The sequence below is a fragment of the Camelina sativa genome, chromosome 5 (genome assembly GCF_030686135.1).
Source record: "Camelina sativa cultivar CO46 ecotype springtype chromosome 5, ASM3068613v1".
NCBI lineage: Eukaryota > Viridiplantae > Streptophyta > Magnoliopsida > Brassicales > Brassicaceae > Camelina > Camelina sativa.
The window spans coordinates 21,321,170-21,338,096 of record NC_141884.1 but is presented as its reverse complement, the minus strand read 5'-3'; the positions used below and the strand labels follow the sequence as shown (position 1 = coordinate 21,338,096).

The 16,927-nt window shown below is 33.9% G+C and overlaps 3 protein-coding genes and 1 pseudogene across 5 annotated transcripts; all 4 read right to left on the bottom strand.

Moving 5' to 3' along the window:
- Nucleotides 1–988: 988 nt before the first annotated feature.
- Nucleotides 989–1,456, bottom strand: LOC147944125 (uncharacterized). The gene has a single exon (XM_087512471.1). It carries the CDS (start codon nt 1,454–1,456, stop codon nt 989–991), a length of 468 nt encoding a protein of 155 aa, XP_087368597.1.
- A 1,737-nt stretch (nt 1,457–3,193) lies between these two features.
- Nucleotides 3,194–5,038, bottom strand: LOC104787112 (protein neprosin-like; annotated as a pseudogene). The gene is made up of 7 exons (XR_015558543.1): nt 4,865–5,038; nt 4,675–4,767; nt 4,355–4,582; nt 4,100–4,247; nt 3,909–3,962; nt 3,667–3,810; nt 3,194–3,559 (listed from the first exon to the last, which is right to left on the bottom strand). The product of XR_015558543.1 is annotated as a protein neprosin-like (transcript).
- Nucleotides 5,039–9,033: 3,995 nt separating this feature from the next.
- On the bottom strand, nt 9,034–11,543 carry LOC104787111 (2-carboxy-1,4-naphthoquinone phytyltransferase, chloroplastic). The gene is given in 13 exon segments (XM_087450517.1): nt 9,034–9,276; nt 9,345–9,410; nt 9,504–9,614; nt 9,703–9,741; nt 9,822–9,921; nt 10,002–10,108; nt 10,186–10,324; nt 10,420–10,491; nt 10,583–10,686; nt 10,768–10,992; nt 11,061–11,074; nt 11,077–11,159; nt 11,255–11,543. Coding segments are annotated over 13 exon segments (1,194 nt in total). The 5' UTR covers nt 11,293–11,543; the 3' UTR covers nt 9,034–9,180.
- Nucleotides 11,544–13,251: 1,708 nt separating this feature from the next.
- On the bottom strand, nt 13,252–15,919 carry LOC104787110 (BOI-related E3 ubiquitin-protein ligase 1-like). Of its 2 annotated transcripts, none has more exons than XM_010512632.3 (5): nt 15,348–15,919; nt 15,122–15,209; nt 14,430–14,599; nt 13,976–14,346; nt 13,252–13,889 (listed from the first exon to the last, which is right to left on the bottom strand). In XM_010512632.3, exons 3-5 carry the CDS (start codon nt 14,536–14,538, stop codon nt 13,347–13,349), a joined length of 1,023 nt encoding a protein of 340 aa, XP_010510934.1. In that variant the 5' UTR covers nt 14,539–14,599; nt 15,122–15,209; nt 15,348–15,919; the 3' UTR covers nt 13,252–13,346. The 2 variants fall into 2 exon arrangements, with proteins under 2 accessions (XP_010510934.1, XP_010510935.1); XM_010512633.2 differs by having other exon boundaries at nt 14,925–15,209; nt 15,348–15,671.
- Between the last annotated feature and the right edge of the window lie 1,008 nt (nt 15,920–16,927).

The window sequence follows — 16,927 nt, the reverse complement described above, 5'->3', positions numbered from 1 at the left end:
GGAAGAAATTATACTCACTCTGTCGCGACCAAATCAGAGTGGCTGCGAGAATTCTGATGAGAGTAGGAGATCGAGACAGAGACAAAAACGAAGAAGAAGGGGGAATGATAAAGCGAGACAAAGATTAAGAGACCGAAGGTGAAGACGTTCAGAGAGGGAAAAAAATGAAGAAGAAGGAGAAACAATTTTATCAATTACAATCCCTAGCTTTCAATTTTTTCGAACAAATCAATTTTCAAGTCGCGGGCACTAAAAAATTTATTTCCTGGTTATTATTATTATAGCGTTTATAACCTGAAAATGATATTACTAATCGATGCAACTAAGCGCGAGACCAAATTATTTTTGCCGCTCAAAATAAGATAGCATTTAGTTACTAATCGATGCAACTAATCCTAGGATTTTTTTATATTGAGCAGAAATTGAGTAAGATCCAGCAAGGGTCTATGGATGTATCCACTTATTACGCGGCTTTGATGACTCTTTGGGAAGAGTATAAGAATTATGTGGATCTACCTGTTTGCACATGTGGTCGTTGTGAGTGTGATATATGCAGCTGCTAAGTGGGAAAGACTACAACAGAGGAGTCGAGTTACTAACTTTTTGATGGGTTTGAATGAAAGCTATGAACAGATTTGGCTTTCACAAATTTGGTTAAAGAACATGGGATGTTGCATTATTTTTCTTGTGCATATACACCACAACAAAACTCAGTAGTTGAAAGAAAACATCAACACCTTTTGAATGTTGCTAGAGCTTTGCTTTTTCAATCTAATGTCCCTCTACAATATTGGAGTGATTGTGTGCTAACCTCTATTTTCTTAATCAATAGATTGCCTTCTCCATTGTTAGGAAATAAATCACCTTATGAACTACTTCTGCATAAAATGCCAAATTATTCTATGCTTACGTCTTTTAGATGTTTATGCTATGTTTCTACTAATAATCGTGAGAGAAATAAATTTACACACTACAGGAAATCGGGGTATTAATAGCACCGAGATAGCGTTTTGTTCAATTTCTGCTCAATATCAAAAATCCTAGGCGCATCATCTTGCTTAAACCTAGACAAAATATTATTCCAGATCCCTTGTGCAGTTGATATGAACAACAAACTTTGCCCAATCTTCTTATCAACAGAGTTCATCAACCAAGTCAATACTATATCATTGCAACGAGACCATACACCAAAATTTCTCTGATTCTCATCAGGTTTAGAAATTGTACCATTGAACAAACCGAGCTTGTTTCGAACATTCAACGCCATCCACATCGAACGCCTCCACGAAGGGAATTCATAAGCATTAGAAAGCCGATCAGAAACTAAGATAAGATTCACATGATCAGTACTGTGAAGAAAATAAGGATTCTCATATTGATCAACTTGAAAATGCGATTCAGCCGGAGAAGACGGAGGTACAGTAGGACGATTCACTGGAGGAACAACAGAACTCATTCTCAATTTAAGAATCAAAAGAAAATAAGAATGATGTGACGATTATGAGAATGAAAAGCTCAATTCGTCAACACCCAAGGTAAATCAAAGAGAAAGTAAAAGAATCAAAAGAAGAAATAAGATTCCGGTGAACAATTCGCAAACAGCGATAATCAAACTCTGAACAAAGGGAAACAAAAAAAAAACTGGAAAACTCATCTCCGATAACGATGCAAAAGAATAGAAAAGCTTAAAAAAGAAGCTCTGGTACCATATTAAATCCGATTAACCGGAGGAGCTCAAGATCGGAGAAGAAAACAAATCGATATCAGAATTAATCCATCAAGAGTTTATTACAAAAGCTAAAAGAATACAGTTGTTCATACTCAAGCCTATATACTAAGCTAGTGTATAATCCAAATATAAACCAGAAAGTAAACTGGAAATAACCAGTCGTTAATCCTGTTATTTAAGTATCAAACCATTCACTCTAATAGTTTTCAAAGCGAACTGTAAAGGCGGGACAAACAAATTCTGACACTATCTGGCAATATATCCTGAACCAAAAAATTGAAGAATTAAACCGCAACTGATGATGAATAATACAAGATCTGCAAAAAAAAATTCTAGGGGTTAATTAAATTTGATAAACGATCTCAAAATCTAGACAAGTTCTGTAAAAATTTGAGAAACCAATGGACGCATTAAAGACACGACCAGACTGAAATTAACGGAGGTGGCTAGGTTCCAATAAATTCAGAGTTACGAAGGGAGAGAGTGAGAAAAAACAAAATTTCTTTAATTGATGAATTAATTCAATTTTCTAAATTATTTAATTGAAAATATACAATTCTTTTATCTCCACTGTGTGACACATGTTTTATTCAGTGCTTCAAAGGGTGATTTAACCATGTGTTTTAAGCGTCTGAATTGGGTTACAAGCAAGTATATATAAAATGTCTTCATCATCAGTTCTCGAGCCATAATTAAGTGTTTTACTAAAGCTTTTGCTATCTTTTTTATACATCTATGTATACATAGGCTTTACATGTTTTAATTTTTAAACTCACCAAGTTTTTTTCTTTTGCGCATATTTTATAAGTTCCACCGACTCATAAAGTTTACATAGAAAGTTTAGTTCTAAACCTCACACTATTCCCTCCACTATCATTCTACTCATACTCAATAGGTAGAACGGAATATTTATATAAATTTTGTAGTTTTCTCTATAGCCAACTTTAACATTGTAGATCGGCTCAAGAGCTGAAGACAAAAGTAATTACCGATCATATCCCTAAATACTAGTGTCAGTCCCGTTTGCGAGTAGTAGGGGAGAACTAATCAAACCCTAACTTCTGTTGAGTGATGAACCTCTACTAAGCTTGACAAATAAAGAGCTGAAAAAGAATATATAGAACGATATACATTTCTTTGGAAAGTCAAAGATCCTACACCCGCAAAAGGTTATTTCAAAGCCTAGTTGGAAGTTGTAAAATTCCATTGACGAGATATGCGTGCCATTCAGAGAGACATTTTTGTCCATTCGATTACACAAAATGGTTACTTGATTAGTTTGGCCTATGTAGATGCATTTTGATCTATATATGTCTTGTGCATATGTGTAGTTATTTGACCAATTCTCTGTTCAATTCGTTAAGACTTTAATTTGTTTTAAAGGAACCCATCAATGGTGATATTTATTGTATAATCAAGTCAATGTAATGTTTTTATATTCATTTCATAAAGTTCTAATCATATTCAAATATTTCCTGGACCACCATAAAAGAGTATACGACCGATATCAGCATGTTCAGGACTGTATATGCCAAATCCTTGGTAGCCACGTTCATCGTCAGAGAAATCTTCGAGATAGTTCACGTTGCGGTCAACGTTATAAAAACCGTCGAGTACGGTTATACGTTTCATATATGCACTGTTACTTATATCAGTATTAGAAGGAAACAGTCCATATCCCATTTCAGGACTCGGCAGTGAAGCGCTGTATACTTCTCCACCCCACTCGACTGAATTTCCAAAGCTTTAATGAAACCTACTCGACGGCCAAAAGCCAACTTCCTCTGCCGTGTCACTAAATTCAGACCACCAATTTCCATTTTTTTGGTCCTGTTACACAAAATTAATAGGTAAATTTTAATACTACATTATAAAACACATTATTTAAGCAAAAAATTTGGAATGCTTAAATCAGTCGTAATCCTAATTATCCAAACCTTGATTAGACCAAAGACTGCAGAGTGACTTATCCGATCACCACGAATAGACACTGGCAACACTGGTGAACCAAGCGGAAAATCTTGACGAACGAGTACAAATCCAACGTTGCAGTTGGTATTGTAACATGATTTTCCACCTGACTGTTCCATCAATACATACATATATCTCCTTATAATTATTTACGTTATTCAAAAAATAAAAAAATGATTTACTAGCTAGCATGATGTGACTAACTTACATTTGTATAGACGAAAGTCCGAGGTTGGTAGTCCTTGTACAATACTGGATTTACCTGAATTAGTAAATATAGTTTGTGTTGAAGAATATAATTCATATTTTGTTAGTTACTAAATAGAACTCGTAGTTCGGCCAGTGTTTTTATCGAGTGCAAGTTGTAGATTGCAAAATAAATAAATCGATATTACTTACAGTCAAACCGAGTTGGATGAAATCCCTTCCCATCTGCATGTGAACTCGAGAAGCATTGGGTAGGCCTAACCTTAGGAGCGGTTATACAAATGTCCATTGTTGCTCCATTGAACCTTTGCTTTGAGTCTTTCGTCCGAAGCACCACATACTAATCCCAATCATTTTTCATTCAATAACCAAACATTATTATCAGTATAAATATCTCAAAATCTAACTTGATAATCCTGTTTTTTTAAATTAAAAGAGGCAACTTACGTGATGTTTGTCGGAATGAACAACACTATTAGGATCATTAGTGGTAGTGTTCCAAGAGCCACGGGGTTTGTGATTATCGCCAAATGAGTCTGTTCTCAAAAGATCGTCTTTGGTGACTCTTCGTATAGGGACCGTACCAATGGGACAACCCACACCATTCTCCCATAAGTAACCAAATCCAGTACTGTTTGACTCTCTTTCTCTCATTCCTTTCCATATTGGACGCATCTAAGATATATCGAACACCATAAACATATTTTCGTCCTGTTATGTTTGTAAAAAAATATAAGAATACATAACCAATATATCTGTAATTATACCTTGTAATGATATGCGTGATTTTTCATAGAAGGATGATCAAATGCTGGTTGCTTGAAGAAATCCACACATCCATATCTTTCTCCATCTATAGTCTATATCATTTACACCCATATATATATATAGAGGTTAACATATTATTTGTATAATATATAGAGAACAACTGCAAGATTATGAAGATATATAAAAAACCTTGATGATCTTGACAGCGGGTTTGTTGACAGTCTTGAGTCTCTTCTGCATTTCTAAATCTTCAAATTTAGGAAAGCTCTTGGCTTCGCCGAAGTCATTGTTGTGACTTATAATTATATGAGCAAAGATGAAACACATAAAGAACACCCATATCATTGAGCCTCTCACTTCCATTTTTTATGAAAAATAAAGAGAAAGAAAGAGAGTTTATGGAATTTTGAAGCATCATATATAGAAGATAAAAGTTTGATATATATATATAAGGGTCGAGGAGGCTGAGAAAGGAATCAAATCTTTGGTTTTTATTAATTCAAAGACCGTTGACTAAAACATTTATGGAAACAATTATATGCTACTAGATCATAAATTAATCAAATACTCCCTCTGTTTCAAAATATAAGATGTTTTAAAGAATTTTTTGTTTCATAATATAAGATGTTTTCAAGTTTTTATGCAATTTTAAGATTACTTTAGTATTTTATATTATGCAATATTGTTTCTGATTAGTTAAACTTATTAAAAATAAACACTTCTTAATCTACGTATTTTAGTTAAAACATCTTATATTTTGAAACGGAGGGAGTAACATTTAATTAATTCGGTCAAGACTGACCATTCCTCAGACATGATCACATGAAGACATGTTAATACTAAAGAAATATAACATATAATGAAAGATATTCATGATTCCTTAAATTACAAATTCATGTCTGTTCCTGTACTTTGGTTCGTCGTTACTTCATCTAACTCCATTTGGCTTTGGGCTTTTGTTGAGTTGATGGACTGATAATTTATAATTTTTTGGTTGGAATTCTGAGCCGTTTTCATTTCGATGAAATACACAAAAATGTTGGACCAACCCTGCGTTAAATGTAAAGGCTGATGAGTGATAAGTTAAATGTAAACATATAGTTTTTTTTCTTTTCAAAAGAGAGATACAACACAACAAGGTCAAAAAGAAAAATAAATGTTTGGTAAGTGAAATCTAGCGAGCCATAACGAGTCCCGACGACAATGCGGCTCCAAACAATTGATGGAGTCTCACACAGTAATACTTCGTCATGAATATCTTCTCATTAATTTCCTGCATTAAAAATAATAAATTAGCAAAAGTAATTTATTATTGTACCAGTACCAGAGGTGAATATTTCCCCACAGCTAAATCTCCATCCACGTACGTGTAGGGTGTAATAAAGGTAATCAGTATTGTGTGGGTCATTTGACTCATTTCGGGAATCACTTAGACCGCGTTATTGTATAACCAACCTGATGAAAGTGGCCTGGCTGCAGAAAATGATGAGAGATGTGGTAAGGAAGACCAGCAACACCAAGCACGAGCGATGTAATTGTAGTGGCGGCTAAGATTTACTCATATTTTCTCTTAGATTATCTTTTTTTTGGCCAACGAACAATCTTCTGTGTTAAACTATTATGCACGACAGCTCCATAAGCGATTCAAAAAGCTTATGCATGTTAAATTTGGGCTTATCCTGGGCTTCTAACTAAAAACCAATTGGCAATTAGTAGATTGACTCTAACCCTTTATATATTAATGATAGTCCCTTCAAACTTCAGATGTGGGACTTGGATTGTATCCAACAATCTCCCCTTCAATCCAAGGACCACGCCTCCTTGAGATGACAACTCCATCTCGAACCGATCCCACTTGGACCGATAATAAACCCTTCTTGGGCCCCATTACTCGGGTTGACAAGAGGCATGTCCTTATCCACTTTTCTAAATCCACCAGGATTTTTAACCTTGGGCTCTGATACCATGTTAAATTTGGGCTTATCCTGGGCTTCTAACTAAAAACCAATTGGCAATTAGTAGATTGACCCTAACCCTTTATATATTAATGATAGTCCCTTCAAACTTCATATGTGGGACTTGGATTGTATCCAACAATGCAAATCTCGCTGCTTTGACTTTTGTTTTCCTAAATTTGCTGTATTTTGCTTTCTTGTTTTCCACTTTTTTTTGCTAAGAAACCAAAATATTGATTGACTTTTTTGTAAACCAAATTACTGTACTTCATTTATATGATATTTGCACTTTAGCAAAAAAAAAAAAACTATTTGTATCTTCTACAAACGTTATCATTAAATGTAAATTCACATAATTATATATAAAACAAATATAAAGTTACAAATACGTATACCAAAGTGCAAGCCCTTTGACTTCATAACTCGACATTGTGATATTGGGCAATCTCTTGATCATGTCCTCTTTAAAAACAAAAAACAAAAAAATCATAACCTCTTTTATACGTTCTGGAGAATTCTATTAGATAAACATTAAAACATTATGTTGAATAGATTTTTAGCCCCACGTTATGGATGGTGCTGGCAAGTGCCACCGGTAACTATTGAAATAAATAAACATTTTACACTAAACAAAATTATTTAAGTGGCAAAGTGGCTTTAGTTTCTTCAAAAATCTCTTGAACCACACTCCCTTAGATGATGAATTGCCCCCACCCTGGCTATCTTGTGCTCAATAAAAGTAAACCCTAAGATATCTTAGTAGACGAACTTGAAAATGAATTTAAAAAGCAAGTTTAAATAAAGATCATGTTCTTCATAAGTCCTCTAAATCTCTTTAAAAGTTTTTCAAATATATTCTCTAATTGTTCTTCCAAAAATTTTATCATACTTTGAAGGTTTTTCATTTTAGTTCTTTCGAGTTTTTAGGAGTATTAAGGTCTTAGACTAGTGCTAAGCGCAGTTGGAGTTTCTTTACAAACTCATCTTACTAAAATTAAATTCATCCAAACAAAATATCCCCTCCTCCCAAAACATTAAACTTACATCAAACATTTCTATACTACCAGACCTTCGGAAGATTATGATAAGCCTTCAGGAATGTTGAATCGATCGTTGCGGCGATTGTGGTTAGCGTTCATGTAAAAGATTTGAAATATGATAAAAATAAAACTATACATATACATACACCAAAAAACAAATAGTAAAAAATAGCATTAAGATCACTAATCCATAAGGGTTTCTTTTGATCACTCATCGTAAAATATTCAAGTGAAATCTCATTCCTAAGATCCATGACTAGCCAGCCCATATCCTAATTTATGGATCCGTCGTTAATCCCTCCACTAGAAGTGAAACCCACCAACTGAGATCCCAACTTCTGCCAACAATTTCACAACATCATGCACTAAGCACCATGAGCTAATGTTGATTCTAATTTCCCTGTTAATTATATAATGGTTACTACTTCTGGATTAGCTCTTATGGGATGGAACGGGACGGTGGTTGTACTCTGTGTGGCTCTTAGATGTGGGAGAGGAGCATATATGGTGCAGATTTTGTTCAGGAGACCTCAGAGAAGATTGGAGTTCCATTTATTCCTTCCTCAATGCACTCTACTTCAGGAGTCGTGTGAGACAAAAGCGCTCACAAGAGGTGAGAATTTTATTGGAGATTTTTCACTTTGAGCTTGTGAGTCAGATTTCAGTCTTTCGTTTTAATACTATTTTTGAAGTCTTCGCAGGACCCTATCCCTAGTCAAATCAACCCGCTATCTGCATCTCCTACTGAATTGGATTTGTTCCCACTAAATCCATCCAAAAGACCGAAGAGAGAATGAAGATAGAATGTTTCTTGAAGATACTTTGTGGTATTTTGATATACAACAAGGAGATGCTTATTTGTAGTTAACCACTAGTTGTTTGTTTGACGTTGTAGAAACATCAGAATGAACCAGGCTTCTCGGCCATGGGGGTTATTCATAAATGCAACAGCGGATTGGAAGGAATGAAACCGCAATCGACAAGGTCCACAATCTTCAAAGTCGCCGATATTTACCACCAGCACATTATCCTCAAGGTCTGGACTATGGATTCCACCTCTTGATGATTTTCTTGAAAGCACATGGATCCAAAGAAGAACTCTAGTGGTCTGGCATGAATGATTCAAGAATTGGAGAGCAGTCCATATCGAGAAACAAATTATGTCTTACAGACAAAAGCAGAAGCTCGCCGTATAGGGCCATCATTTGTGTTGGGAATCTAAACTATCGCAATGTAGTCTTCGAACCAGAATACCAGATGCACAAGAAACGTCAACAGACTTGCACTAAATCCGAAATGGCCCGTCCTTCAACCTATCCATGAAGTTATACTTCACTGCAGCCTAAAAATTCAATCTACAGAAGATAGAATCACTCACCATGCTTGTGATTTGAGTCCTTTAGCAACTGTTCTAAGTTCGAATGTTTGGTAATTCGTTTGTTTTTTTTTTTTCAGATAAAAAGAGACATCACAAGGCCAAAGAGAAAAACAAATGTTTGGTAAATGTAATCTAGCCAGCGATAACGAGTCCTAACGACAATGCGGTGCCAAACAATGCATGGAGTCTCACACAATAATACTTGGCCATGAATATCTTCTCATTTTCCTGCATTAAAAGAAACAAATAGATTAGCAAAACTAAGATTTCCAATTTTCAACTTTAAATTTTCTTACCTTGTGGTGCTTTTCGACATAGCTTGAAACCAAATTCCCAACTGGTAATGTCAGGAAACACATCAACTGAAACACCCAACAACAACGACAACAAATAAAAAACAGGTTTTAGTTATATATATTTGTATTTCAGTCATGTTCTCGAATCTGATAACTTACTGCGCAAGGTAGTGGCAAAATCTTTGTTAAACCAAGAACAAGAAGCATTGAATATAGCAAACGAATGGCCCATCTCACAAAAAGAGCTCCCTTTTCAGTCCCTAACCGAACCTGTGTAAACCAAAACAAATCTTAATCATAAGCACAATCGCTATATTCAGTATTAAACCTTTGTTTGTGTTTTTTTTCACAATTTTACCAGAGGTGAGTATTTCCCCACAGCTAAATCTCCATCCACCTGTAGAAGAATGTAGAGGGAATCAGTATTGTGTGGTTCATTTCAGGAAACCATTAAGACTGCCTTTTATATGAACCAACCTGATGAAAGTGGCTGCAGAAAAGGATGAGAGATGTAGTAAATCCAACAAGGAGAGATGATGAAAGGACCCTACCGCTTAACGGAAGGTGCCTCATCTCGCTGCCAAATCCAGTTTAAGTTATTAACAACTCATGGAAACAGAACTTGATGAGGGTCGTTAAAACGAAATTTGGATATACCTTGAGCTACCAAGAAGTAGATAAAAAGCAGTAGTAGCAAATGGACCAAATGCTGCAAAGCATAGAGGCTCTCCTAATCCTTGGTAACTTAACCGAAATGGCGGACACTAAAAAAAACCAATCACAACGTACTATCAAGTTCGATTCTCCTGTATCAAATTGTCATCTATGGAGTGACATTCACCTGGTATACATAGCCACAGAGTATTGCCGAGGCCAGTAATAGTATTGCACGGATATTACTTGCATTCAAAGATGTCCAAACAAGACCAGCAACACCAAGCATAAGTGATGTAATTGCAGCGGCTAAGGTTCCTGCCCGACTTTTCCAAGTAAAAACCCACAAAGCAAATTTAGTAGGAGGGTACTGAGAAACATAAACTTCAAAGTGGCAAACTCTATCCTTTTGATACTTTACCTTCCAAGCAGATTCACTACTGATTCCTTTTTGTTCTTATCAGCTCCGGTATCAAAATCATAAACATCATTGCTGCATTAAAACCATGTTTGGAAATAGTAAATACATGAAAGAGGTAAACTTTATCTATAAACGAACATGTTAAGGGATATCAATCAATCACCTTAAGTTGAGCCAAGTAATGATAAGAATTGATGAGAGCATAAGTGTAGCATAACGTCTAGCGAGAAACAAACCCGTCTCTATATAGGCCGCTGAAGCGCCAACCTAAGGCATTTGAACAGTGAATATATAGCATTCAAAAGGCAATGGAGGACATAGAAAAGGTTTCTTCTTAGGGAAACATACCGTAAGAGGAACTAAAGCGACAGAGTAAATGGGTAGTTTGATTGCTCTCCATATCAATTTTGCTTTGGGGATTTCCTCTTCTTGATACACTATTGCTGCATCTCCATAACTCTTACAAAAGATTGGTCCAGCTCTAAGGTTTCGTATCCTTTTAGCATTCAGATTCTCCCGTGAATTTAACTCCAACAACGGTAATCTTGTGATTCCATATCCTCTGCTGGGAAGCTAAGCTAAGTAATTTTAGTGAAAGTTCAAAGTAGATTATAGTCAAAGAACAAAACTTTGGGTGTTACCTTGTGAACCTCGGTTTCACAAACAAATCAGTTGACTTTTTGGGCACAAGTCCATGAGTTATGTCACAGAGAGAAACTAAATTCATCATTTCCAGTGCTCTGCAAAAACAAGAAAAAGTTTTTTTTTGTTTCAATTTACAAAGCAAAATACACTAGAGCAAAGCAGAAGAAAGATACAAAGTTTGGGAATTTACCTTTCTAACACGAGTCTTTCGAAAAAATACGTAATCATAACACTTCTTATTATCGGAAACAGATTTGAACTTGGCTCGTCTGCAACGCCAACGCCATGAACCCACCCCAACTAATCTGGAAGCTTGATTTATGCGAAGATGCAAGCAAAATGGAGTGAACTGAATCAAGAATCAGAGGATTTGTGAAGGAATCTATGCAATGCAAATGCAGAGAAGGTGTTTGGATTTGTTGTTTATACAGACAAGAATTTGAATGTTGGGTTTGGAGGAAGAGACATGATGAATGATCAAGTGGATGGATATAAACACAAGCTCTGGTTGGAAGATAAAATCACGTGAGGTTCACGTGTCTTTGACAATATTTTAATTCAAGTAGAGGATGGGCCTTCAAGGCCCATAATAGTATGAGTTTGATTTGTACAAATATTATACAGTGATTTATTACAATTTAAACACAGTTGACATATATTTACGGAATTACAGTTAAACCAAATTAAAATACTAATCCAAAAAAAAAAAAAATTCATATTTTAGATGGTAAGATCAGTTTAATCTTCTTACAAACATAAAATGATTTTTAAAACAAATATTCAGTTTTATTTGTCTTTTTCTTACGGGATAATAATTGTTAAAAAAAAAAAATTGCATAAGTTCTAATACTTGCAATATATGTATTATAGGAGTTGCTACATTTTTTCAAAAACTTATTAAATCAAATATCAAACAATGTTGATTAGGGTATCTATCGACATTTTAATTTTTTTTTCTAATTTTGAGTTTTCAACCTTAATTATTATTTTATTATTTATGTGGTTGATGTGGTAACCGTAAACATGGTCTCTCATACTTGGTTGTAATCCATAATCGTTTCACTAAAAAAGTTAATAATATATATTTTAAATAGATTACACCTAACTGTAAACTATATAAGAGTGATATGCTCTATCAGCAATGCTTCTATCTGCTCTATTTGTCATGCTTATAGCTTTTTTAGAACTCATATCAACTACTAATGTTGAAATCATTAATAAATATTTTATTAATATAAAACTAAAATAACATTTGTTTACATGTACTATATAAAATAACTAAAATAAATTGATACTTATATTTTTGTTTTTGAAGAATTTTAAATTGCATAAATACAAAATGACATTTTTGTCAAATATTTTATTTAGAATTTTCATTTTTATTATAGAAATATTTGATTAGTTTTCACAATTAAAACATATAATTTGGACACTTAGATCAGTTTAAACTGCATTTACTCCGCGAGATCCATTTGATCCGTATTTATTCTATTTGATTCCTTTGATCCACTTTTTCCATTAGACTCCTTTGTTTTTTATTTATTTTTCTCCAAATGAAAGTTTGGACCAAGCCTGTACAATAAGTTAAGGAGTATTTTCAAAAATACCTCTTTTCTATGTCATTTTCAAAAATACTACTTTAAGTATTAAGGTATTAAGGTATGGTTAGATCATCTAACTTAGATGTGAGGTATTAAGGTATCAAGATTTCATATTTTTTTACTCATTTATAGTGCTGGATGATCACATCCTTTTGTCTACTACTTATTTAAAATAATATTATTTAGAGCTGAAAATAATTATAGTCTAAATTGAAGTTCTATCACTACAACAAAAACGTTTGCAATACACTAAAATCTGCAAGTATAATTCAACCAATAATTCATTTTATGTTTTGGTGTATTTACTTTCACAACAACATGAGAAATGTGACTTTAAATTTTAATGTATGAATGTTATATTTTGGTTATACTCCGGTTACTAAATTTGCTTGGAAAAGAAGTTTCGCAGCAAGAAAATAAATAGAAAAAAATCAGCGAAAACATGTTTTATTTCATTCTAGCAATGAGTCTAAATCAACAGCTTTGATATATCGTACTTAATTCAATTAGTATCTCTTGTTCAAAACGGCTGCCTTATTTACTAAATAGCAGAATCATGTTATACAGGTTTAATGACAAAATGAAAGATACTCAAGCAAATTTTTCATGTTGAGCTCATCATCATCACATACAAAATATGTTCCATTCTCCATCATTAACTTTCCAGGGTATTAGGACAACTCAGGAGAAGAAGACCTGAACGCTTGATGTTTTCAAAGACTGGCAAACAGGACAAACACCAGTAAATACATCACAGTCTTTACACAAACTCAAGTGTCTACACGGCACGAGCAAGACCGAAACCTCTTTTATGTTACAAGACTTGCATCTCATCCCAGCACTTGGCATCCCCGGGATGTTCAAGTAGTTGTATGAGGGTGCCTCGTCATCAATCTCACTATCCCCAAACCCTTCTTTCATATGATGATGATCAGCTACTACTCTTACTGCATTGTTGTCGTTTCCATGTGACATCACTTGTTGCAAATTAACCTTCAAGGCATTAACCACAGATTCATTGTACTTTGCTTTGTAATGCCAGTTCTGAGCTTCCACTGCCACTTGTTTTATCTTATCCACGAGTTCCCGATTCTTCTTGTTCATGCTTTCAATCTCCTGGTCTTTCTCTTGAAGCTTCTTGCTCACATCCTTTTCTAAGGCTGTGACAAATGTCTTTACATGTCTCAGTTTTATATCTCTCACACCTTTAACCATTTGATCCGCCTGTTCCAAGAAAGAGTTTAATCTCAAGTCTCAACAACATTGGGTATATATACAAAATCATAAAGCTTTGCAGATCAAATTAGTACCCGGAATTTAATAAACTGATCAAGCTCATCTCTCTGTCTATCGAGGTCCACTCTGATATTGTCACCAAGTGACTGAAAGACTGGATTTGTGATGCTTCCATTTGCCGAAGTTACAGAAGAGTTGCGCTCATCGTCGTCGTAAGATAGTCTCAGACCAGTTGACACTAAGTTCTGCTTTGGGACTTCATCTTGAACAATAATACTATTGTTGTTGTAGTTATGGTTCAAAGAGATCTGCAGCTTCTGCTGTCTCTGGATATTATTATCGTTGATTTCGGTTTCCCTTCCCCGTTTGCTAATATGCCGAATCATCGGAGCAAGGTTATCATTAGCAAAATAGTTTACAGGATCAATAGTACAACCAGCTCTCACTGCAACCACATACAAAAGAGAAACTCTGTAAAGTTGTAACAACATTTGAACCAAAAGATGAACAGAAATCACAAAAACTTACTCGTCCCGAGCAAGTGAAGCTGATTCAACGATGTGTTCGTCTGGTACTGAAACTGGCTATCGTTCATTAGAACCTGCGGCACAGTGTTCTCATTGTTGCCTCCCAACATCTTCTTTAGTGTGTGTGTGTGTATATAAATAGTGTAAAGTATTCAACTTTGAGTAAGAAACCTGCAGACAAATGAAATTAATGAGCAGAGACCTACTTAGACTAAACTATCCTAAGCAATACATATAACAATCCAACTAGAGACAAAGCTGAGAAAGTGAGATGTTTTGAGGAAACTATGGTCCAACACAATGATCAAAGTCTGGATACATTACAAATACTAAGTAGCCAGTAGGAGTTGATTGATTCTTAATCACACACAGATGATAACGCTAGGGATTTGAGTTGTTAATCAATATATAGTCAATCAAGTCTAAAGAGATAAGGATAAAGTTTACATATTTGATGAAGATAAAAAGAGTATACAATCTCTATATAGTTACGAACCAGACTGGTTGATCTGATCATGGTCAAAGATTCAATTCATCTGAATATTTAGGTAACTTACAAAAACAGGCAAAATCTCTGAAACACGGAAACCACATATCAGACTTCAAAGACATATCCAAAAGGATCTTGTAAGAACAAGACATATCTAAAAAAAAATGCTCTGTAAGAGAGAAGCTTAAAAGAACATACGTTACCTCTTCTTTAAAGATTTGCCCATCAAAAAAATTAATCCGATTTACAATTGTCAAAATAAATAAATCAAGCCCTAGCTTCCTTCAGATCCTGCAAACACACACAAGGAAGAAAATAAAAAAAATTCTTTATCTTCCTCATCATCATCATCATCATCATCATCAAGATAAAAAAAAAAAAAAACAAGTTTGATTCTTTTCATCAACTAGCTTCGGAATAAACAGAAACCTGTAAAATCGAAGAGAAGCTAGCCAATCAATCAATATAAAAGATTCAGAATCTTAAGAAGAAGAAGATGGGTTCGTTGAATTGTGTGTGAAACGCAGAGAAACAAAAACATCCAAGAATTTTAATTTTAATTTAAGGGAAGAAGAAAGAATAAAAGACCCAAGAAAGAAAGAAAGAAAGAAAGAAAGAAAGAAAGAAAAAAAAAAAGAGTGAAATGAAACGAATGATGGAATCGGAGAGGTGAGAAAGCAGAGAGAGAGAGAGAGAAGAGGACAGGACACAGTGGTGATTGGTGAAGGAGTGGGAGAACTGTTGGGTGGCAATATCGAAATTAAAACAAACACAAATATAAATCTTGAAACTAATACCAAAAATTATTTTTATTTTTTAAAAACAAATAAATTTTGATTTGGGGTGGTGGTGACCGGTGAATCGGTGATGATAACTAGCAGTAGGACTAATAATTATAACCAGTGCCGGTGGTTATTGGTTTTGCTGACTTTTTCCCCGTGAGTTGTGCCTCTCTGGTGACGCCATTTATACTCTACATTTCTTAAATTTTTGTGACATCTAAAAGAATTGATTCGGCAATCCATACCATTAAAGTGTATCTTTTCGATCTATTGTTAAGCTGGGAAAGTCTCAAGATGGCTAATTTTCGACAAAGTGATTGTGGGAATTATAAAAATGAAGACAAAATATATGAAAATATAATGTCATGATTTTTAGGGTTGATAAAAAAGTCTTTAAAGCCTAGTAAACCGATCGTCGGCTCGGATATGGATGGGTTCACAGGTCCGAAGTGGACGTAGAGTCCACTAAATAATTAGAACCATGGACTAGTAGACATAGTGTCCATTAAAAGATAGAAGTCAGAACGTTATAATTTTTTTCTCCTTATTTGTATTTGACTGATTCATTCCTAGGATTTAGAACTCCCGTGATGTCATGCAGGAAGTATTTTAAAAAAAAGAATTAAAGTAATAAATTATATATTATGAAATTATTTGAAAGTAATAGAATAGTTTGAAAGTATCTGCTACAAATAAAACTAAAATTATTTACAAAGGATAAATAATATGTATGTTTTTTTGTGTGCAAATAAGTATGTTTAAATACATAAATATCAAACATAAACTATTAGTAAAAACACGACTATCAAAATAAAAACTTATAATAAAAAATATTATGACAAAGAGACACAAATTTACAAAAAAAAACATTGTTTAAAGCATTATAAATATAAGATATTTTATGAGAATTATAGTAAAAATGCTACAACCATCATAACAGTTATTAATATTACTAGTAAAAAACTATTATGACAAAGTGACCTTAACTCAGAATATTGAACTAATGGTTGTATTGAGTAAATGTAATCTTCTAATAAATCATTATAATTAATAAAATATATTTAATAATGAGTGAAAAATTTTCAACAAAAAGTTAAAAGAAAAATACACAACTTTTCAAAAGAAAATGATTTTATATATTAAAATAATTTTTAAGTTGTACGTAGTAAATTTCTATATTACTATAATCATTTCTAAAATTTTTAGTTAGATTATAAAATAACATTG